Genomic DNA, 25,273 nt, shown 5'->3' with positions numbered 1-25,273 from the left:
ATTCAGTAATAGTCCAGGGCTTTCAAATGGAAATCTCATTTTTTTTTAAAGTATTTTCCTTAAGAACATGCTTACTGTACATGAGATTGTCCTATATAACACTCTGTTACTTAACTAAAGTAATAAAAAAAGGGGTACTTCTATTTAATTCTTACTTAATATTTTAGTGTTTAAGTAAGTGTTTAAGTTTTACAGTCTGTAAAATGACAAATCTTTTATTTAAAGAAAAAAAATATAATTTAGTGGCCATGAATCCTAAAGGAGATTTTCAAATACTGTTCTGCAGAATTTCTGGTTTCTTTAATTCCTTGGCTTTGGGGCTGAAGGAGTTGTGTATGTACTGAGAACTTAATTCCCATCTTCTCTGATTTTGGACAGTGGAATAGGGAAGAAGAAGGTGGTTGTTTAGACTTCAAGCTAGCGAGAGATGTCCCTTTTTCGGGACTCACCCACGAGCTTAAAATGTATGCCGAGAGAGAAGAAACTAAATGAACACGTAAGCACCAATCAGAGAATCGAATATTCGTGCTTGAGCTATCTTAATGCCATGCTTTCAAGGGAGCTTCTTATCCAATGCTTTTTTATTATAATTGCTGAGGCTAAGCTGTAAGATGCCATGGTACATGGAGTTAGGCTACAGCACGGGACACAATTCGAGAATGGTATTTTCTTCAGCATGCTAAGGTAACAATATTTTCTTTCTGTTTGAGTAGCTGGCTATTGTTTCAAGAGCCTCACTGAAACAACAAATTAAATCAGGTTGAGTCTCCGTCGTCTTTGGTTCACTCAAGCTGGAGGATTATTACCAAAACAGACCACGGGTGCTTTCCAGCCAGCACTAGGTTCTTGGCAGTCTGCTTGAAATCTGATGAGCCCTTCTGTGAACAAGGGAAAGACCTCTGCAGAGACCTCCAGCTCAGACTAATTTTTTCTGCAGCATCATTTAACACAGGAACACCTGCCCATCCTACAGTGTCACCAAATGTAGCAAGTTTCTGCCTTTTATTGCTCAGTTAGGAGTAAGCCACCATGGGATGGGCAATTATGGCCAACAGACTTAGGCTTATCATACAGTTCAGTCCATTGGAAAAAAAATTGTTCCTCTGAGAATTAATAAACAGACGGCAAATTTATTTAAAAAGCCTCCTATTGAAAACGAAGATGCCCAATGACAGACACCAAGGATGTAGAAGATGCCAATGATGAGCCTTTCAGGAAAACACACACAAACACAGATGTGTTACAAAGAAAGTCTTTTGGTCCTTGAACTTGGGCATCTCGACAATTATATTCTTCTACGAACCAAATGCCATGTTCTAAATATATAACTTTGGTGATCAATCAGTACTGAAACATATTAGAGAATTATAGAATGATGTTTCTCTTCTTTGTCCTCTGCTGTCCCTTCTTAGCAAGGGCACTAAAGTTTCTAAACTATTCCCCCCAAACATTTTTTGTTCTCTTCTTTATTTCAGGCAGATTTTATTAGAATTAAGTTTTCAGGAGGCAGCAGGGTAGAATCATCTTTCTGATATTACTATCACCCCCCCTTCTTTTTGAGACTAAATCAAGAAGAGCTAAGAAAATCTCATCCAGCTCTCTTCACTTCTAAGCCCTGGTACAGGGGACAATCAGAGCAGCTCATTTCCTTTGGTAATTCCACCAATGACCCAATAAAGCAGTCAAAAGACTTCCTTTGATAATTAGAAAAAATGGAATCACCATGTCTGCAGAGATCTCCCCTGGCGTCTCTATTACTACAGACACACAACACATTTGCAGACTTGGCTAAAAAATGCCCATCACTTTTAATTTCATCTTGTCTTTGCTCTAGCCTTGGTCAATAAAAACACCCCAAACACTTCTGTTCATGGCATCCCTCTTTCTTCCCTCCTTTTTCTGAGTTTCTTTCTAGCCCCCTAGACCAATGGGAACATCAAACAGGATGAGTAATAATGGAGAAATGAAAGTTTTCAGCAGATCCTTACTCTGACATTCTCCAAAATTCGTGGAATTGATTTCTTTGTCTCTTTCACCCTTGCTCAATCCCGATGCAGGCGAAGGTGATATAGCTGGAATAGTAATGTCACAATTTTGCAAAGCTGAATGTACGTGTTTTCTCTTAGTTCATTTTAATTTAGTTTTGATTGATAAGGAAGGTGCAGTTAAGCTTTCACAATAAAGGTCAAGGCTGCTGTGGATTTTAAAAGACTATGGTTTGATTCTTTTTTTTTCCCACCGTACTTCTCTTGTCAAAAAGCTAGAATTTACAACTGTACCGCCGAGAATTTCACAGAACTACCTTTACCATCTTAGACTCTTCCTATTTAATTATACCCTGAAGTACCCATTCTCTTATGACCTTGTTTGAATCATGTCATGAACTTGAGATTTGTCTAACCCCTTACTTCCTTTCGAAAAAATTTAAGCATACTTTTGTCACAGCCACATTACTGTGTTTATTTAAAATAGTATCAAGTTCCTGGTGGGATTAATTCTTGGGCTAAAACCTGTTCAGATGAATTCTAGGGCAGTTCAACCAAAATAGTCTTTTGTTTAGTGACACAAGTCATCAGATCTGGCCAAGAGCTGAACAAATACACAAATAAGAACTGTCATAATAGCTCTTAAAATCTAGACGTACACCCAAGCTCCTTAAACTATGATAAAGGAGCTGTACACCAATTCCAGACCATTAAGCATGTCTCTCTCGAGGGACACGTGTACGCTGGTTAAAATGACAGCTTTGTCATTTTTCTTTCCCAACTCTTTTGTGAACAGGCAAAGTTTGAACTGCAAGCTTTAGATTTTGTTTCACAATAAACACTAGTGGGTACTAGCTGCTCTTCCTGAACACTTATAAATAAGATTGTATCGATGCCATTTTTAAAAGATGTACACAACTGCCATGTTATCTAGAGAAAATACAAACAGGCAACATGGCTTTTAAAGGACTTCCAAGCATGCTTTTTCTTTCTTTTTTTTTTTTAATAAATCTCGGGTTTTTTCGAATTTTACTTTATTATTTTTTTAATACAGCAGGTTCTTATTAGTTATCTATTTTATACATATTAGTGTATACATGTCAATCCCAATCTCCCAGTTCAACCCACCACCACCACCCATGCATGTTCTTAATTGAACACTTCAGCTCTTCAGAGGGATTTATTAACACATCTGTAATTCAGATTGATTCAACTGGACACTGCTGTTTTGACAGATGGCCACATCAAGAATGCTATATTTTGCACGGTATTCAGACCATGTGAAGGAACTGGATCAGAGACTTTGTTAAGAATCTTCACATTGTCCTTTACAATAAAATGAAATATGAGGAAAATATATTTTCCCAAAAAAGGAAATTAAGGGTACAATTAAGATGTTACTGCTGACTTTAATTTTCTTGGTTCTTTTCCTGGAGTACTTTGCTCATTTTAATATGTCTTGGGGAGAGGGGCAGGGAATCACATCTAATGAGGCTACATGCTTTACTTTTTCATTTTTTCCCAAAAGACAAGATAAAAAAACAGCCTAAGGGAATGGCAGAAACTGATCTGGGATAAAGCCAAATACTGATTAAAAGACAAGATTTAAAAAAAAAAAGACAAGATTGACGTAGGTTCATTCATAGGTACTGTGAAAAAAAGAAAATCTGTGACAGATACTGAATAACTATCATGGAGGGAAAAGTCTCATCATTATCCTGATTTAGTGGTGAGGAAGAAATCTATGTGAATTTGAACATCGGTCAGGTTGCTACAATCACTCAATTATGGAGCGTCTAATCAGCAAAAAAACCTGATTCTCATTTGTGCTGCTAGATCCTGTTCCTTAGATGTTCAAGAAAGTTAAGGCCTAAACTGGCACCATTACAAATATCTCAGTCTGCCTCTCATTCAATGCTTAGAGCAGCTGGCTGTGGCAGAATTACATATTTTTCTTATTTTTTTTTCTGGTGAAAACTTTTTTAAAAAAATGGATTAAATACCAAATTCTGAAGAAATACTGCTTCCATCAAGGTAAAAATGCCATCTGAGCTACAGCCTCCTATTCTTTGGGTGCACTAGAATTGTCTGTCAGTCCATGAGGCCCACACCAGCACTTCAGAACCTGATTTACTTTATTGCAAAAAGATTCATACATGGGAAACTCAGTCATAAATGTGTACTCTACTGAGAAAAGCAGGGGCATAGTCAACAAAGCAGTTATCTCCACATCAACTCAAGTTGGGTCACTGATTGGAGGACCTGCATGATTAAAGAGAAACGTGAAGGGAATGTGAAAATATTCCTCTTTGGAAAACATTTCTTCCATGAAATCATTCCGATTAGTGAGAAGACACAGTGAGAACAGACACCAGGTTCATGCTTAGCAACTACTGCTTACAAGGGATGTTCCAAATGGAACTTCATTTCCTCTGGCCCGGAGTGAGGTGTACTCAGGGGTCTTTCTAGTCCAGGGACTAAATAAACCCTTCTCAAGTTATCAGGCTTTTGCCAGCACAGTGAAGCCTTAGTCAAACAGCCTACTTAATTCCACGCACTATGGTAGTAAGAAGGCAATGATTTCTCTTCCTTGAAGAGGAAAAGCAAAGAGGGAGCCTCGGTGACTTCTAAAACTTTATCATCACCAAGACTCCAGTCATGCCTCGTGCCTCCTAAGTGCTGACTTGCACCCAGCAGTGTGGGCCACTTTCCTTCTCAGGCAGGGATGCTGTTCTCACTCCCCTGTTTGGTTTGGGTCACAGAGGAGTGGCTCCAGCCAGCAAGTAAAATGCTTCACAGCCAAGTCCAAGGGGGTGGGTGGGTGGCTGCAGTGTCCCCCCCACTCCCCCACCCCACCCCCCATGCCTCGGCCCTCCACGGGGCTTTGCTAAGAGAACCACAGGTGTGGCTCCAAATGAAACCTGTGCTGAGGGGGCTGGGGACCAAGAGGAAAGGCAGAATGCTTGTCTTCTCTCTTCCAGTTTGAATCTGACCCTTCAGCAAACCCGGCCTCCTCCCTCATTAATCATTCTCTCCTATCCTATGACAAAAAGGGAAAATGAAGTGCATGTTCTTCATAGATGCTTCATCCCAACCAATCATACTCAGAAGAAAAGGTCAGTGAGAGCAACCGCCAAAACAAACAAACAAAAATGGCCCATTTGTATCCCCTAAGATGAAAGCATTTTAGGAACTCTGATTGGTAACAGGAAGATAAGTGAATACTGTTTACAGTGAATAGTTTTTGGAAATCATTTCATAATAAAAAGTAAAACATTAAATGTGAAGGGATTACCCGGTTTATAACAGCCCAAAAGGTACTATGTATGACATCACTAGGTCATATTTTTCAAAAAGGTGAAGCTAAAGGAACATACTTAACCACAGTATAAATGATTAAAACACAAACCACTCACTACTCTTTTTTTTTCTTTTTAAGGGGAATGTTTAGAAAGACTGATAACGTTTAAAAAAAAATTACCAGTATTCTTAAAAACCGAGACCACTAAGAAAGCATTTAATTTCTTCTCATCACTCCTGCAATCCAAACCAATCGTATTTATGTTCTATTGTATATCAGAGCTGTTTCACGAGACAGGAGCTCAGAGGAGGCCACCATCTCCATGTAGGGAAGAATTAACGGGGCAGCAGCACTTATCGGCCACTTCTTTTTGTTTTTTTTTTGGCCACTTCTTTTAATGGAGAGGAAAAATAAATCCATTTTACCCAGGCCCTTCATCTGAGGACCATCCACGACTACCCCACCTGCCCAAACAGAAGACGTAACGGGGCCTCAGTGAATATCCAGCAGATTCTATCACTGCTCTGAGATGCTGTCACCTCTCACCTGGATTCACCTCTCTCCTGTTCACACACTGACAATCTATTCTCAATAAGCCTCAAGAAGAGAGCTGGAGCCCTGCGGCGGAGTCCAGGGAAGACAGGAGCCAGGGTGCTACTCACGTCGGTTTTCATACATGCTCCTGGACTGGGCCCAGATTTTAAAAGGATCTGGTTTTTTCTGCCCAGAGCTGTCAGTCTGGTCTGGAGCCGGGGCCTCGGCGGGTGGGAACTCGGGTAGCACCTGTGTGCCGTGGCCGGGAGAGGCTGTGTGCAGGCTTCGGTGGCTGGCAGCGCTGTGCTGGGAGCTATTCTGGCTGTCTTTTCTTTCCAGTGGTTGCTGAAAGGAAGCGAGTGAGAGGGGCAAGAAGAGATTATTATTGGTTCCCGGAGTGGGTGTTTTCCATCAGCTGGTTTTTGTTCAGCACTTCTGCGCACACATACATAAATTTATCAACAACATTTTGGCTTCCACCTTCGGCTCATGCTGAATGCAGGTAAATCCGCTGGGGACTGGCAGACAGATAGAGGGGTGGACCAGACAGAAGGACATCATGGTAAACCATACCGCTTTCAGGGTTGGAGCAGAAAACAAATCCAATTTTCATCACAGGTTCTCAGCTAAGTCACTGGGCTCATTTATTACGAAATGTACTCGTTTTAACATCTTCATTTTTAAACCAAACGTGACACAGAATACCATGCGTGGTTTAAGTGGAAAGCTAGAATATCCAGAAGAAATAGGATCAGGGCTAAAAATGCTCCTTGGGACTCCACATTTTCCCTTTTTCAGTAGTAAAATACCCAACTTCTTGCTAAGGATTTACCATCAGTCCTGCTAGCCTGTAAGAAACATAGATCAGATCTTTAAAAAATCATGCCTAGCATTATGTGTGCACTTGTACTTACAAGTATATAAAAAACCATTGTCTGAAGAGCTTTCATAATTCTTAGTGAATCAGTTTTGCAGACATCGCATTACACCTCTTGATCTCCTGATACTACTGTTGGTTGAAAACCAAGATCCAACTTTATATATGGGTTGACCTTGGGGGGTCAGCCTTCTTAGATTTGCAACTTGTCCAAGCTCCGAGTAGTAGTCAAAGGCAAAGAATTTCATTTCAATTTCAGTAGAATAAGTAGGAGGTTCCTGCTCCTTAAATTCTGCTCAGCTAAAGACCCTTCCCATTTTAGGAGATGCTCTTTGTTGGAAGGGCCATTGAATCAACAGCAAAATCTAGTCGGAGGAAAAATACTGCATGGGAAATAAAATAATTTCAGCTCTTATTTTCTCCAATGAAAGATGTGGTAAGCCCAGGTGTTTAGTTCCCCCCATTCAAAAGAAAAATCCTGGAGTCCTGTCTCTCACACAACAGACACCATGTCACTACACTTAACTGCTTCAGAGCATTGTAAAGGGGCATCTCCGGCCTGTCTTATAGATCCTGTATAGCTTATGATTTTCGAGTAGTATATAAGATCTCTGACATAGACATTCTAGTTCCCTAAAGCTCTTTATAGCGTCAAAATCTTGCCCTCAGTCTTGCAATCAGTCCTATCATACCATTCTTCCTTATTCTCTCCCCCAGGTAGCCTCCATCTTCCATTCACATCTCCGTGGAAATTTCCAAGGTCCCGTTCATTTACTTCTCAGGTCCCTCTACTCCTTCCCTTCCAGTCCTTGCTTTGAAGTAAGCATTGAAGTAAGGCCAAGGACAAAAACTTCATTTTCCCTTGACTGTTCAGATCACAGATCTGAAGACAGGTTTTAGCAAGGACTCAAAGTCGAAAATTGGGCATGTATTTCATGAAGGTAAGATAGACTCTTTAAAATTATACTTGATGTGCCTGCGGGAGAGATGTGAGGACCATATTCTAAACTAGCAAAGAGGTCTTGGGAACCAGCTATACGAGGGGCTTAATTCACTCAGACTCAAGGGGACAACATACTCTGGGTGAAGAGGTCAGGAAAACACACTGATGTTTGGACAGGGACAACCATCACCATTACCCCACATCACCAGCGTTCCCTTTTGAGGATCAAGGGCTCCGCTCAGCCTTGGGTGGATCCGCATGCTGAAGACTTGGGACAGAACCTGGTTCTGCCAACTTCCAACAGGGTCCTCCCCAAAGTGAATTCGGCTCTCAGGGCCAGCTATCCCCTTTCTATTCCCTAAGAAGGTCAAAACCTGCCTTCTTGCTTCCCCTGGAGACATGCTGAAGATTTTCAGAGTCAGAAAGACATTAACGAAGGATACAATCCCCATTCCCTTTTGCACGAGCATGGGAATTTGTTTTCCTCTTCACCGCGGTCTTTGTAAGGGTCTCCATTATAAACAGGCATGTGTAGTGTACACACCTCAGCATAAATAGAAAAAAAGATGGGCTCTGGGTGGGTTTTCTCCCTCTTATACTTTCCTGTACTGCCTACTTCTTATTTTTATAATGTACAGAGAATGTTTTTTATAATCAAGACCAAATGTAAAGCTGTTTTCATTTAGAAATGAACCTTGGTAAGGAGAATTAATGGGACTGTTACTTTCTATTTTTTACATTTTGGTAGTGTTTTGTGTCCACTCTCCTCTTGGAAGGGCAGGAAGAAGATATTTTAAAAGTGAAAGCAAATAATTCAATAGATGAAGGGCCTCTGGATTAACCATGAGAGTTTCATCCCTCTCTTCAAATGACCACCCTCGCCTGGTTTTTCAGATGAGTAGCAAATGCTAGATGTGGGGTCAGTCCATTGACACTAAGTTCATTTCATGGTTAGAGTCAGTCTCTGACCGTGGAAGTTCCAGTCTCCTTCGTGTAGAGGTTCCTCTTCACAAAGCCTCACCAGGACCCTGTGAGCCGCACTGCGGGATTACCTGAGGGCAACTGCACAATCTTCTTCTTCTTCCTTTCCTGGGGATACTCGGTAACCTCTTGAAATGTAACCTCTTCCAATCACTGCCTCTTCCTGAACAGGAGAGAAACACCTTACCGGCAACCCTGTCCCACTGAGAGAGTCTGGACCTTTCTCCAGCAGCGAAGGCACAGGTGCTTCCACAGACACGCTCACAAATGCATGCACACAGACTCTGTATGTCACCTCAGGGGTTTCCAAGACCCTTCGATGGCTGTCCCAGTGTAACAAATCTGACACAGAGGACCTGGAAATCTCAAGTTTAAATGAAGAGACAGCTTCGCCATAACCAGAGGGTGCAAATGAAGTTTACCAGAAACGGCTTGGGCCATTTAAAAACTTTTATCCCCTTTTCTCACCTTCCCCATAAAGGACGCATTTAGGTCCAATTTATCACAAAATGACGGATATAGTCTGGACAGAGTCTACAAAACTGCCTCTCCATCAAACTGCACCTCTGCATCCCCTTTGAATGCCATCTAAACTTTGCTCCTAAATTTGGAAAATAAAAGTACAGCAGCATCCTGAGAACATGCTCTGAACACTAGGCCAGCGCTAACCCATCGCTAAACGCATGTTCTAACCCACCCTCATGGGCCAAGCACATGAGCATCCGGAAACTTTCTGGATTTTTCCCTGATAAGATTTAACCTCGCTTTATGTTTCCTCTCAAGTTCAATTATGAAAATGACTTAATTTGAAAATGCATTCTGTATTTAGTACCCTGGCACCTAAGCTTTTTGAAGCTATGTTCTGTGTGTGTAGAAAAGTTCAAAATATACCTTTTTACTTTCTGAGAACACGTTAATTAGATATGACATTATCTTTTATTTGGTTAGGGTCCAGAACTGTCCAGGAGAAAAGCCATGTTTATATAGCTCTCAACTTAAAGTCACCTCATATGCCTTTTCAGCAGTCTGGATTCCCTCCCAGAAGACTTGGGCCATGAGGACAAATTCACTGCTGAACACAGGATCCGACTTGCACCAAATGTGATTGTCTCTCACCTCATTTTTCTAGGTGAGAAACTGGCCCTCAAATAAGCATTAATAAAGATACACTTGCAAGTCTGTTAAAGTAATTCTATGCATGCTAAGAACATGGCTGGCGCAATCCATCAATGATAGCACATCCAGAATGGCCCCTCTTAAGTGACCTGCAATACATTTATTCGCTCATCCAATAAATACACACTGATCACCTGCTATGAGCCAGATTCTGAAAAGTACAATGTGTAAGTAAGAAAGAGATAGTACCTGAGAATTTGTACCTATGTATCTAGGTGTGTGTATGTGTGGAGATGGAATATTAATCAAATAATAATGACAGACTGATGACAACACACTGCAGTGTCCTTAAGGTTAGTAATAAGGAGAAGCCTCTGGAAGAACATTCCATTAATGGAAACAGCATGTGCCAAGTCTGCAAAGCAAAAGTGAGCTTGGCCTGTTTGGAGAGCAGAGAGGTAGCTAGTGTGGCACAGCAGGGGGTGGCGTGGCTTGAGAGGAACTTGGAGACCGAATAATGCAAGGGCCTTGTGGGCTACTTTAAGGAGTTTGGGTTTCACTCTTAGTTCTGGGGAGGAGGAATCCATTAGTGAATTTAAAGCACGGATGTGCCAGGAGCCAACTTATTTCCAGAAAGTTTGGTCTGGCTACTGTCTGGAGAATAGGTTGATGTGGGTGGGAGTAACAGCAGAGAGCCAGTCAGGAAGCTACTGTGCAGACCAGATGAGGGACCCGGGGTGGCTTATACAAGGGTAAAAGCTATGACAAGGGGGAGGGACAAGTAAAGTCAAAAGATATTTTGGTGCCAGATTTGATAGGCATTGCTGAAAGGCTGCATGGGGGAGAGGAGGAGTAAGAAAAGGGGAAGGGGGAGGGGGGAGGGGGGAGGGAAAGGGGAAGGGGAAGGAGGAAGGGGGAGGGGGAAAGGGGAAGGGAGAAAGGGGAAAGGAGAAGGAGGAAGGGGGAAGGGGAAGGAGGAAAGGGGAAAGGGGAAGGGGAAAGGGGAAGGGGGAAGGGGAAAGGGGAAGGGGGAAGGGGGAAGGGGGAAGGGGGAAGGGGAAGGGGGAAGGGGGAAGGGGAAGGGGGAAAGGGGAAAGGGGAAGGGGGAAGGGGGAAAGGGGAAGGGGGAAGGGAAAGGGGAAGAGGGAAGGGGAAGGGAAAGGGGGAAGGGGGAAGGGAGAAGGAGGAAAGGGGGAAGGGGAAGGGGGAAGGGAAGGAGGAAGGGGGAGGGGAAGGGAAAGGGGAAGGGGGAAGGGAAGGAGGAAGGGGGAGGGGGAAAGGGGAAGGGGGAAGGGAAAGGAGGAAGGGGGAAGGGGAAAGGGGAAAGGGGAAAGGGGAGGGGGAAGGGGGAAGGGAAAGGGGAAAGGGGAAGGGGGAAGGGAAAGGGGAAAGGGGAAGGGGGAAAGGGGAAAGGGGAAGGGGGAAGGGAAAGGGGAAGAGGGAAGGGGGAAGGGAGAAGGGGGAAAGGGGAAGGGGGAAGGGAGAAGGAGGAAAGGGGAAGGGGGAAGGGGAAAGGGGAAAGGGGAAGGGGGAAGGGGGAAGGAGGAAGGGAAGGAGGAAGGGGGAGGGGGAAGGGGAAGGGGGAAGGAGGAAGGGGGAAGGGAAGGAGGAAGGGGGAAATGGGAAGGGGGAAAGGGAAAGGAGGAAGGGGGAAGGGGGAAGGGGAAGGGGGAAGGGGGAGGGAGGAGGAGTTCTCAGAAACACAACTATCCACCTCCAGCTTGAATAACGCTTGGAAACGAGGACCATATATCGAGTTGAATGTCTCCAACACTAGCTGTTGTCACTATGTGGATATTTTTGAAGCAAGATTTTTACTTCTGAGTATCAAATCAGGGCCAACTAGGAAAAAAGAAACGATTTCAATTTTGAAAACTCCACAGAAATCCTTGGCCACATCTGGCTGTGAACTTGTGTCATAAGACCATGTAAAATGAAACTGCACCAACCTTCCTAAAACAAATGATTTCCTTATTACTGACAGGCCAGAGAAAGTGGGAAGATGCAATGGATTTTATAAATGGAAATGGGGAAAAAAGTCAGCTCATTAGTATTTCACAGAATGATTTCAAAACGGAGGTACTTATATAGTGAGCTGAAAATATTTGCTCGGAAGAGCAAATGAATACAGACAGCACTTAGCTTAAATGATGAAAAGAATTCATGTGGCTTAAAAATGATAAATCAATCCATTTTTAAGGCAAAATTATTTACAGTTCATGTATCTGCCAAGACTGAAGGCCACTGCAGCGATTTACATGGACAACAGGAAAAACTACAAGTGCTGAGGAGGTATCAGGCCAATGTCATTAAAGGTTGCGCGAAAATCAGTCTCAAATGCAAGCCAAAGCAGAGGATGGTCCTTCTTTTTGTCTCTTTCTTTTATCATTTATGGGTCTAAGTCAAATGATTTCTTCCAAAAGGCAAGAAAGAGGAATTAATGGAGAAGAAAAGGAAAGTTCTGATTGGATATGAAAATGAATTTCAGTTCATACTGAATGTTGTAATGGACTCTAATACAACAGAAAATTCTATTTTTTAAGGCTTCAAAGGGCCGAGGGTATGAGCTGCTGTGAGCCATGAGAGGCAAGGAGACTTACTTAAGTAACCCTAGGCCTTCTCCCATCCACTACTCTCACTGCTTCTCCTTGGAGCTTGGAGCTTTGGTGGGCTGTGCTATGCCCTGGATCTGGGACAAGTGGCACTGGGGTGCTAAAGCCACCAGGAGAGTTTGAGAAAGAGGCAGCATTCAGGATGATTCAGGCCGGGGTCACTTACTGTGCACATTGTCTAAGGTCTCTCCCTCATATTTCTTAATGACTAGCTGTCAGCTATGTCCTTAGCATCCCTTCCGCGGGAAAGGGACAGAGGACCATGGAACAGAAACCTGTCACTGTTGCTACCTTTCAGCTTGCTGCATTTGCTGAGGACACTTCCTTGCCCATCACTTGGTGTCCCCCATATGAAAACTTTATGTGAGAGCTCTTTTTTTTTTTTAAAGTGTTTATTTATTTGGCTGCATCGGGTCTTAGTTGTGGCATACAGGCTCTTCATTGCGGCACGTGAGCTTCTCTCTAGTTGTAGCGTGCGGGTTCTTTCTTCTCTAGCTGTGGCGCACAGGCTCCAGAGTGCATAGGCTCTGTAGTTTGGAGCACACGGCTCTCTAGTTGAGGCACACGAGCTCAGTTGATGTGGCTCGCGGGCCCAGCCGCCCCACAGCATGTGGGATCTGAGTTCCCCAACCAGGGATCAAACCTGGGTCCCCTGCACTGGAAGGTAGGTTCTTTACCACTGGACCACCAGGGAAGTCCCTGTGAGAACTTTTTTAGGAACTAGGAAAACACTGTGTCCTTAGTGAACACGTTATGCTTTTTTTTTTTTTGATCTGAAAATAAAAGCTAAGTAAATAATGTGGTTACCTATGCTGCGTAGGCTGCTGGGGAACTTGGAAGAATTCCATAGCTCTATCACAGTATCTGATTCAATTTTTTTATAGCTTTTTATGTCTTTGGATGACTACTTCACTTAAGTTATTATCATTAAGAGCTGAATGAGTTTTATTATGTGAGTACTTGTTTTATGTTATATTTCTGCTTTGTTACCTTTTGAAAGTATATGCTCATCATACTTTAGGCCTCATGAGGAGGGTCTGTACAGATCTGCCTATTTATCTTTCCCCAGTTGTACGAGGACATGGATGTTTTCTGTTTTAGTTCCTGTTGTATACTAGTGCTGGGTCTGGCATGCAGGTGATACCCAATAAATATCTGTTGATGGAACAAATGCATAAAAAATTTTAGTAATTTGTGACAATAAATCCTTTTTTTGAAAGGAGCAATCAATAAATCATTTATAAGCTCCAAGAAGAAGGGCACCATCTTATTTATTATATCATTTCCAAAGGCTCACACCAAACCTGACACTTAGTAGTTTTTCAACACCAACTTGCTGAATGGAAGGATGAATGGATGAGTGGATAAAAGAGAAATGCACGGATAGATGAATGGATATATGGTGGATGGATAAATGGACAGAGGAAAGAAGGGAGCAAAGGAAGCAATAGTTGGGAAATGAACTAGTGAAAAAGCCTGGGTGAACACTGACCTAGAATTCAGGGTTTGGTGTGGTATTTAGAGTTTACAACGCTCACACGCAAAATCCTCGTGTGTGATTTCGACCAAGAGTCTCCGTTAAACCAGTTTCCAGTCAGGATGATTAAAGTGGACCACCGAGCCATTTTCCCAGTGAGGCCTAAAACCTGACAGCAAATACGTCTTATTTTTGTCTCTGCCATTTGGCAGAAAAATCCCTGATGCTATGGATATCCAGGTATTAAATTAGTTAAATTTTATTAAGACACTGCCGTTGTCCCCCTTGAGTATTTAAACCATAAATTTAACATGTACACTAAATCTAGCAGGTGAAATGGCTGCTTGAGAGTAAGTTACAGAGGCTATTCAGGAGGAGAAACGAGATCAAAAAGAGAAGTCCTGTTCTAATAAAACCCCAACTACTTAATTATTCAAAACCTTTATAGGAAAAAAAAAGATAATGAGGGCAAAGGAAGCTGTCAGTCACGTGAGCAAGCCAACAATTGCAGGAGTCTCTAAGAATAAAGAACAGACATGGTCCTGGGTTCAAACGGTATATCTCAGAGCTAATGGTAACTCTCAGCGTATCACAACCCAGGCACAATCGGTGTGCGTTTCATTCCGTAGCCCACCTGGCCCTGCCTGTCATCACAGGAATGACTTTCCGGAACCACGTCATCCAGCTTCCCCATGGATTCCCTCCGACCCTACCAGAACAATCCCATCATCATCTGTCTCTCTAGCAGGACCTCAGCAAATTTCAAACTGGGAAAGGGAAACAGCTTCCAACCCACCTGTGCAGAACTCCCACTGATCACAGATGTTTGCGAGGGTCCACTGGCAACAGCAGACCTCGGCTGATATCCCCCTACTTTTGTACAGCAGCTGCCAGAGTGTGCCAGCAGTGCTGTGAAAGCCATCATCCCTGTCCTGGCAGAGAAACCAGCGAAGGACAAGCCCCAAGCTGGGGGATGGTTCTTTTCTAACCCAGCAACACACCAGTCTCTTAGCTTGTGGTAATTAAGAGCCAGCAGATTGTGGGCAACGCAATTAAGAGAGCTTTTTTTCCTAGGAATGCAGCCTGAGTAATTGGTTTGCTGCTTGTTCATGACATGACTTCCTCCAGAATAAACAGTCATGGGGAATTCTCTTAACTGACTTGGTGAATGCAAGCTCTGTACCTGTTTGATACCCTTTGAGTTCAATGGGGAATTCCAACACACTTTGGGGGAGAAGAGATGCAAATGACTCTACAAAATTCTTTTTGCACAGCAAGTTGAAATGGGATGCAAAATGAAACAGAACACCTTGCTACCCGATGTCATGCTGTGTGTGCCAAACTGTCCCCCCCTCAGTATACGCTTCTGGTCAAGACTCCATGCCATGTGGAGGGTGTAAAATAAGTCCATGCCTCAGGTAGCACGCTTGGGGCTGCAGGAGAGAAAAGGATGACTGTTGCTAACTCAAGCTCATGTGACACATCTCTCAGATGTGCTTCTATTTTTCTGAAGGCTGAATAGGTTTCTGACTGTGATCCTGGGAGGGGGAGACACACACACACAGACACACACAGAGACACACACAGAGACACACAGACAGACACACACACACAGGCTTTGGCATCTCTGTGGTTCCAATGTAGACACCTACCAGCACTTCTCAGCCTGGACATTAACACAAAATGACAAGGGAAGCAGCCCCGAAGTCACGTGTTCCCATCACCATGGCACCATGCCACGGCAATCAATTACTGCAGGTTTTTCTCTTTGGAGAACTTAGGAGTAGGGTTTACGAATGCAGGAAGCTCCCTCTCTCATCTCCTGAATAAACTTCTGCCTCTTGCTGCCAGGCTTCGAGACAGGTGGAAAGAATTCAGCTGCAGCACTGTAAGCTGCAAAGTTTTTAAGTTCTCCGTTCCCGGATGGCAGAGGTTGTCAATTCCTCCTCCCCCCCATACTCTAAGCCACAAGGAAGTACACCCCTCTTTATCTTACTGTTAATGATTTTGGATGCTTCTTTCACCACATCAATTTCACAGGCATCAGAGTTCCAGATTTTGAGGATTTAAGTAGCATTTTAATTTGTTGTCAGTGCTCAGGGAGCAAAGGCTCACCATCACCAAGCGAAACGCTAGAGCCTCAAAGCTATTAGCGAACATGTCGACTAGGTAATGCATCTTCAGGGAAACCAGATTAGAAAGGACAGCATAACATTGATTTTTTTTTTTTTTAAAGACTCTTATACCTGCAGCACAATACCACTAAAGCTGGCAAAACAACAAAGGATATTTCCACAACAAGGAAATGTCTTATTCTCAGGGCTGGGGCATTTTCCATGTGAGCATGGGCATATATACAGGACTGAGCAATTCTACCATAAACCTACAGGCTTTAAAATCCTTAAATAATTCATCACCCAGTGCAAAAGAAAGCTGAGGGAGGGAATCTACCCATGCGAATGGCTTGAAACACCAGCTGAGAGCAATGCTACTCAGGAAGCAGGCAGAGTTTTTTGGTTTTTCCTTCCCTCAAAAGAAACAGTAGCGTTTGTATCAAATTAAAACATCTAAGAAACTCATCCACTGGGATGAGAGTTGTGATGCATTTATACAGAGAAGATTCCAAACACGCATTCTTTATCCAGGCACCCGCAGCCTGCCTGCAAATCACTAGACAGTTAAAGACAAACCCCAATACCTTCTATACCAAACGGATCCCCAGAACTTAATAAAACGAGCCCTGGTTTTTTGTCTCCTCCACCCACTGTAAAACACATTTAAGTCCAGCCAGATAGCGTCCCCTCCCACCGCCAGCCCCCCCCACCCCACCCCAAAACGAGCACCAAGTAACTGACAAGTCCTTACCGACTTTGGGCTCTTCTTGGGAACTGGCAGCCCTGGAAAAAATGCAACAAGGAGGGAAGCGGGGAAGAAATCATTAGCATATAAACGTTACCTTCTCCTTAAAGAACAATCCCCAGGTGTTTCATGGCAACCTAGCCATCTGCAGAGTTATGTCAGATTTCTCCCCAGCATCGGAGTTACCAGGCTGTTCATATCGAATCAAAGCAGAGGGAGGAGGAGAGGGAGAGGCAGGAGATCTATCTGCATTAGCTATGCTGACTGGTACTGCAGCAGCCTGGAGGCTGGGAAAAGAAATTCACAGACCTCAGCGGCCTGGGAAATTGAACACTTGGACAGAATCTCAAATGCCCTTCTGGATTAAGAGCGACTTAATTTACAGTTAAGTCCAGGATGTTTCCTTTCCTGTCCACTTGTCAACTGAAGTGGACCAATCAGGACAGAGGAAGGGGGTGTATATTTAGTTTCAGAGGAGTAAATGGTTAAAATTAAATTTTTTTTTGTCTTTCTTTTTTTCTTCCTTTTTTTTTTTCTCTGCCTTTTAGGAGAGGAAATGCCTTCTTTACTTGAATGAGCTGAACACCAAAAGAAAAACGGATGCTCTTTTGCCAGAACAGGACACAAATCCAGGCTGGTTTAGGACACCCTCTGGATCGTCAGCACACCCCTTCACACATCATTCATCCGAGCAAACTCCTATTCCGTTTGCTGGGACTAGCCCCTCGAAAGCAGGCTGCTGGGGAATGAAAAGAGAAATTTCATGGAGCTGAGAGAAAAAGATAATAATGCAGAAAGAGAAAGGCAGAGGAGAAAAAGGGGCTCACAGAACCTTGCTGGCTCTTCCAAAACCCTGTCTTTAGTGGCAGGGTGAGAGCTGAAAGGGGCCGCTGATCTCACTTCTGGGAAAGTCAGAAGCCATTAGGGGCAGACTTATAGAAAATCTGTCACCAAGGGAGTGTGGCAAAGGAGGGCTGGAAAGGAAAATAAAAACATTTATCAGTGTTTTGAAAGTAATCATTTCTGCAAGCAGTTCTCTCATTTTGTTTTTTAATTTTTGGTTTGAGCCAAGGTTAGAATACAAAATGCAGATTCCACCCACGTTAGGCACAATGCAGGACCTGACGTATTGGGATCTGATGATTTTGCACCGGAAAGGTCAACCTTTTTTAGAACATGATCCCTAGGCAGTGTAACGATTTCAACTCTCCTGGAAGTGACTTGTCAAACGAGGAGCCGTGCTAAGTTCAGCGCAAGTAACAGGAGGCCGCGGGAGCGGGTGAGTAGTAGGAAGCCACCCAGAGGAGCGCTGCTAATGGGCGCCCTGCACGAGAGGCGTGACAGGGACTGCTCATCCCCACAGGCAGTGGGGGCACTCTTCTGGCACGGCTCGTCACATCACCAAAAGGAGGTCACCACGGCCTGGCACAGGGGCTCTGGGACTTCAGAATGCACATGGAGGACGTGGCAGCTTCTTCTCAATGCAGGATCCCAGGACCCACCCTCAGGGGCCAAGGAATCTGCAGTATGAGCAAACATCCCAGAAGATTCTGACAAAGAAGGTTGGAGGACCCCATTTAAGGAAACCATAATACAGTAGAATGAGGATTATTACTCTTTCAAGTGCGGCAAACTCGGATAGGCTACGTTCAGCGAGTTGCTTTAAAGTCCTCTGCGCCTCAGTTTTTCAATTTATGAAGTGGAGAGAATAAGACTCATTGTACTCGTTGTGATAATTAAATAGACAAAATGTTTAAAAGCCTCATACTTGGCACAGGGCAGGCCCTCAAGTGTCAACCCCTTTTACTTTCCTTTGCTAATTTACACCATTCGGGGAAAAAAAAAAAGTGGTTACGGTTATCTTACTCTAATTAGGAAAACTCATTTGCCTAGCATGCTAAAATGCAAAAAATACGTAGGGTAAATATTTTGCCTATGGATGAGAATAACTGTCTTGAGCAATTTAGATGTCATTTTTCTTAAAAATAATTATTAGGTGCCTTAATTTGTTCATTAATGTGATTCCCTTAAGGAATTCTATCAAGTTATATTAGTTTGGGTCACTGGGTACACTTCGAAATGGTCAAATATCACATCCTTAAATACAGATGTTTCCCTAATTCAGACTGACGTTCTTAGCTCACTGGAATAAGCAGCACTTCACTGGAGTGAGCTTTTACTAGACTTGATGTCACCCAAGATCCCAATGACCCTCTACAGAACTTTGTAAAGAATCTCCAACTAGTTAGGAGAAGTCAGGGAAAATGACCTCGATCCACACTCTGCTCATCATTTCTAAAACTCTGACCATCTTAAATTCTCAACCTGTTAAGATTTTCATGTATAAAATAAACAGCACCGTGGATTCTCTATCAGAGAGAAGCATTCGCACACACATCCAACGGTTATGCAGGTACAAGGATGCTCAGTGCAGCACGGCTGGTATAAAGGGAACCTGGAAATGACTGGAAGTTCTAGATAAACTCAGGGACACCGAACCTATGAAGCCGTCCGCAGAGGTTAAAAGGTACGAGCTAACTCTATGGGTAACAGCATGGATGGTCTCCAAACTATAACGTTGAATGAGAACAGCATGAGGTAGAAGGGCAGCCATAGAAGACAGGTGTTAAACATATTCAGACACACACCCTCTCCTTGACTGTCACACATGAAAACTGGTAACTGAAGTACTGTATTTCCGGTGGGGAAACAAGGGGCAGGGACTGGATGGACTAATTTAAGCAGACTTCAGCCTTAATCTAGAATTTTTTTCAACAACACCAAATTCACATCTTGCTGAGGCAATAAAATATTAATTTAAAAGTAAACGTTAATTAATTCAGAGCTATTCAGATAGACTGAAAATAGCCGGGAAGACCTGATGGGAAGCACTAAAAGACATCACCGGAAGAATTCCCCAAGACCGAGAGGTCCTGGTATGTGGCCCTTGTCTAGCTGGAGGTGACTGCGGCCGTCCCACACTGGATGGGTGACAGAAAGCAGCACGATCCCACACTTGATGGCACGTCAGTGGGTTTCCTTAGGGCAAAGGCACACTTTGTGCTCCCAGTGGAAGCGGGAAGCTTACTTGTAGGAATCGTGTCACATATTACATACGAGGCATATGGACAGAAACAGCACCTGTCCTAAGAGGCTCGTCTGCTCCCTTCGGGGAGAGGAAGGGGAATTTTGAGAAGAGGCAGCAGGAAGAATCCACGGACAGCACCATCTGCTCTTAGAGCCTGGGAGGTGGCAAATGCTACTTCCAAGGGATCCCAGAAAATTTCACGGGAAAGTGTACCTTCAAAGTGGGAGTCTAAGTGTGATCTACAGAAGTGAGAAAAGCTTGGGACCTGAATTTCTCAAGTTCCCAATGAAAAAGGTGTCCCTTTGGAGAAAACAAATGGCAAATTCTTTGCTAGTGACTGAGATCTGACCAATCAACATGAGGAGGAGGAAGAATCTCTTTCCCTTAAATATCAAGGCCATAAACTACACTACTGAACATGTTCTCATATAACTAAATGGCAAATGTTATTCTTGGTGGAATTTTAAAAAGGTTGTACACAAAAGTTTATATGAAAAAAGTAAAAAATGTAACAGAATACATAAGCATTTGGAAACAAAGAACAGAAGGTTATACACTTAAACTGTATGTTCTTGGGCTCATGAGGTCATGAATGGCTTTATTACCTATTTTAGAATCTTCTACAACAAGAAAAGCTTTATTTACTTATGAACATATACATACCCACAGATACCACAATAAACAAAAGTCTATACTGCCTCTGTACGACAAATGCAGCAAATTTCAGAACATTTTATCGCATTTTTCAATCTCTAGAGCCATCACCGACCTCTACATCCTCCAAGACTTGCTTACTTTTTCCCAAAATGAATATACACATAATGAGTTTCTTTAAGCATCCTACTGAAATTAAGACTTCTGTCTGTCCTAGTGACTAAATGGAAACAGGGAAGACATCGGAGAGCTCAGCTGAGCTATCAGGAAGCCAAAAAGAAGCCAATCACTGCCATTTTGGCACCGAGATGAACAAACCTGAGATGCTGGGAAAGAGACTGGACTTCCCTGGACCTCATTTCCTCTAGGTTTAAAGGAAGTGAGAATGTCAACCAACCTCACTATCTGAAAGAAGCAAGAAAAATCGTGCAAAGGGCTTGGAAAGGGTGAATGCTAAAGTCATTGTCAAATGCAAAGTGGATCTTCAAATAAGAAAACTGTACTGTGTCATCAATTTACTTTGACTTCATTGTGATATTCATCCCCTTTGTACTTGGTTTCTAGATTTGAGCATTTTAATGGAAACATTTGGTTTCCTCCTCAGCATTCTGACAAACACTATGTCACTAATCCACATGTCATCAAACACATGGGATTCTTTAGAGGGTTGCGTAGCAAAAGGCTGCATTAACAAATGTCCTGGTGCTGAATACGGTAATGCCATGTGTAAGAAGCAAGGAACTTATATATATTTAGAAAGAGAGAGAGTTAGTTCATGGAGCCCACGGAAAGCCACAGAAAGAAGACTGAGAACTTGGCCAGGGGCTACTCTTAGATTCCAAAGAGGCTAAGACTACTTCTGAGCACATTTTCATTTCAGACCCCACTAACCTTCTCTCTTATTCTGAAACCTATCAACACGTAATCCTACATGTAGGACTCAAAGATTACAGCTGACTTTAACTCACTAAACTTATCATTAGGAGTTTGTATTAAGAGAACAAGCAGAGAGTCTCACAGTGATTTACATAAAAAAGATGTTCAACACAGTGTTATTTAAAGAAGATAGAAAATGGAAACAATCTGAATTTCCAAGAACAAAGGAATGAGCAAACATATTGTTACAGATGAAAATTTATGAATTCATTAAAAATGAATGGATTGTAAAAGTGAAGACTGCTTAGTGACGTGGGAAAATGGTAATGACATAAGATATGAAAAGCAGATTTAAAACTGCCAGAGGATATAAATTCATTGTTAAAAAATAGATATATGTATATATCACACATATATCATACACTCAAAGACTAGAGGAAGATGTATTAAAATGTTGCTTCAGAATGCTAGCATGAATAGATCATTCATATTCTTATTACTGGTATTTTCCAAGATTTTAATACAACAGAGCTGTAATCATAAACAGCTAATTGTTACTGAATGTTGCAGCCATACTGTGTGTGCTTGGATAATGGGATATACCTGTCAGCTTTAGTGCAGTGCTAGATTAAAAAATAACTGGAGGGCTTCCCTGGTGGCACAGTGGTTGAGAGTCCGCCTGCCGATGCAGGGGTCACGGGTTCGTGCCCCGGTCCGGGAAGATCCCACATGCCGCGGAGCGGCTGGGCCCGTGAGCCATGGCCACTGAGCCTGCGCATCCAGAGCCTGTGCTCCGCAACGGGAGAGGCCACAACAGTGAGAGGCCTGCGTACGGCAAAAAAAAAAAAAAAAAAAAACTGGAATTTTTTTCTAGCTCTCTCTTGGCTCAGTGACTGCCATTTCTACTCAAGTGTCTGTGCTACTTACTAAATTATTGGGCCATGGCCTTGATTGAAAATGGGATAAAAAGCTGTTAGAGCCTCTCTGAAGCAAAGCTTCACAGAAGCACACAATTTTGCATACAAATTCAAGGAGCCTCTGAAACCTTGACCAGGGACCCTGAGAAATCCATTCTACTGGGGTCTACGATCCTCAGGGTAAATCATCTCCTCCAAGCACATGGCTATGGTGTTAGAATTCCTAGGGTGAGGTTCACTTTAGCTGAGTTTGTACCTCTAAGAAGAACAGTGCATGTAAAATACTTCATCTGCAAATACAGGGGACAATGTGAAGGATCAAGCAGAAAGGGAAAAGTTCCATTGCTTGCTTCTCCTTCTTCTTTCTTGGGAAGATCTAAAGGGCACAGCTAAATAAAATTTGAGGAGAGATACTGCATTAAAGAACACACCAGAACGCTAATATTTACCAGCAAAAATGCTGCTGCATGAAAAAATTATGAACCTAGTAGGTAATGATGATGGATCAAAATACTAAGAGATCAGCGAGGTACAGAAGGGAAGGGGTGCAGGAAAAACAGAGTGAGAAAACCTGTGATTTTCCTGGCAATGCAGAATTGATGATTATTTGACTGCAAACCAGTGGCTCTAAACAATTAACATTAACGGTCAGTAACCTTTCTAAAAAAAGCCATCTGCACCATTCTCTGCCAATTAGTATTTTGTTTGTTTTGTTTAATACATAATACATAAACCATGAAATAAATTTAAATTGCCCTTGCCTTACTGGTGAAATGCTAATAAGGACAGCTCAGAAAACTGAAAAAGGTAGGTACAGTCAGCCCTAATTTTCTCCACTGAGGGCAGGAAGGAAATTGGGGGAAATGCATTCACGCATTTAGGCAAACTGGGCTAAGGGCCTACTATGTGCCAAGAGCTGGCATGAGACAAAGCACTGAACTAAACCTCTAATGTCCTGTTTTCACAGTGCTCACATTCTGTGGGGAAACAGAGAAGAAACAACTTCGCAAATAATTTCAGAGTGGGGCTTCCCTGGTGGCGCAGTGGTTGAGAGTCTGCCTGCCGATGCAGGGGACACGGGTTCGTGCCCCGGTCCGGGAAGGTCCCACATGCCGCGGAGCGGCTGGGCCCGTGAGCCATGGCCACTGAGCCTGCGTGTCCGGAGCCTGTGCTCCGCAACGGGAGAGGCCACAGCAGTGAGAGGCCCACACACCGCAAAAAAAAAAAAATTTCAGAGTGATAACTTCGGTGATGAAAATGAAGCAGGATAATGGAACAGTAGCCTGGGATGCATGGCTAGTTTATACTCGGTGGCCAAGCATGTCTTGCTTGAAGACAGAGTATTTGAGCTAAGACTTGAATCATGAGAAGGGACCATCCATGTACCTATTCATCCATGCAAGACTGACTGAGCTCTGCCATATGCCTAGTGAAGCGTGACTCAAGAGTTAAAGGTAAATCAGACATGGCCCTGACCTGGACGACTTCACAGTCTGTCTTAAAAGAGAAAGAAGCAAAGCAACACTTATAATGCAGTGTGGCCAGTGCTAAGTGCTGTGGTAAGAGGGAGCACCACTGCTCTTGGGAGCATGAGAAACGAACGCTAATGCATTGTGAAGCAGGGGGCAGAGAGGACAATGGACACTGAAGGAGGGCCAGCATTTAAACACGGGGTCAAGGGCTTGGGAGCAACATGCAATAATTGATGCTAGATTGAATAATGATGATGACCTATTTTTTAAGGGTTTTTTTTCTCCCCCTAAACTAATTAGTGTGCCAGCATAAACTCAAGGCCAAGTTTAAAACCAGAGTACATTTCCACTGAAGGACCTTACAAACACGATATATCACAAAACTGAATCCATAAATCCAAATAAAAAATGGTTCTAATTTAGACGTTTCATTTTTTTTCTCCTGCCTCTAGCCAAATACCATCATCAACCCTGCAGCATAATTTTTTAATGCAAATATGATACCAATTGCCAAGAATGAGAGCATCAGACTCAATGTCTCCAAAAAGATGAAGACGTTCTTTCCTTTGGGGGACCTCATAACGGTCATTATGAAATATTACGGCCATCATATTTTAAAAAGACAGTTGGACTTCCGACGTATGGACTAAGTAGCTCCCAATGCTGTGTCAGGTGGCATTTTGTTAAGAAGATTAAGAATATAGTTGTACAGCTTTACAGCTATGGAGAAGTCTGCTTCAATTACACAGTACATATAGCCTAATAAATATGTCCTGAAGAGAAATAAATGGCTTGCAAGGCTGCTGATTGCTAATGGTTTACAAAGCCTTTCACCTCAAAGTCATAAGCCTTGAACTGGCACAGGTGAGGAGAGACAGGAGTCATTAATACTTCGGGCTGCTCCAAAACCTAGGTGAGATGGATGAATTGCCCTCATGCAATTCCTAAAAGACAAATGGTCACTTCAGAAAGGGTACCATTGAAATAACATGGATAGTCCTACAGTTGGCTTTTGAAAACCTGAAAAACACCTTGAAGGGTCACCAACTCAGCTTCTCCTCTCATTTGTTAAAAAATAAGTAAATAAAAACAGGGTCTTCACAGACATAGAGAATGGACTTGAGCACACGGGGAGGGGGAAGGGTAAGCTGGGACGAAACGAGAGAGTAGCATGGACATATATACACTACCAAATGTAAAATCGATAGCTAGTGGGAAGCAGGCACATAGCACAGGGAGATCAGCGCGGTGCTTTGTGACCACCTAGAGGGGTGGGATAGGGAGGGTGGGAGGGAGACACAAGTGAGAGGGGTTATGCGGATATACGTATACATATAGCTGATGCACTTTGTTATACAGCAGAAACTAACACAACATTGTAAAGCAATTATACTCCAGTAAAGATGTTAAATAAAAAAAACAAAATTAAAAAAAAATTTAAAGGGGGTCTTCAAAAGCAAGGGTTGAGTGCAAAAATAACAAGAACTGAGAGCTTGCCTTTGACATACATTTATTCTTCATTACTGCTAAGTACTAATAGCATCCCTATTATTACAGATGAGAAAATTGATACACTGGTGG

General features: G+C 42.9%; 1 protein-coding gene across 20 annotated transcripts in view; it reads right to left on the bottom strand.

The window, feature by feature from the left end:
* The window catches only part of MAGI1 (membrane associated guanylate kinase, WW and PDZ domain containing 1), a 622,562-nt gene that overhangs the window by 29,805 nt on the left and 567,484 nt on the right, over positions 1–25,273 (bottom strand). For 14 of the 20 annotated variants that reach the window (XM_060308866.1, XM_060308868.1, XM_060308869.1 and 11 more), the window contains 3 exons: positions 16,692–16,723; positions 5,949–6,165; positions 1,989–2,072 (listed from right to left, as the gene is read on the bottom strand). In XM_060308866.1, the coding sequence (XP_060164849.1) occupies positions 1,989–2,072; positions 5,949–6,165; positions 16,692–16,723 (333 nt within the window). The remainder of the gene's footprint in view (positions 1–1,988; positions 2,073–5,948; positions 6,166–16,691; positions 16,724–25,273) is intronic. The other 6 variants (XM_060308870.2, XM_060308872.1, XM_030867658.2 and 3 more) reach the window with 1 other exon arrangement.

This window comes from Globicephala melas, chromosome 11, assembly GCF_963455315.2.
Source record: "Globicephala melas chromosome 11, mGloMel1.2, whole genome shotgun sequence".
NCBI lineage: Eukaryota > Metazoa > Chordata > Mammalia > Artiodactyla > Delphinidae > Globicephala > Globicephala melas.
The sequence above is the reverse complement of the archived record's forward strand: the minus strand, read 5'-3'. Positions and strand labels throughout refer to the sequence as shown.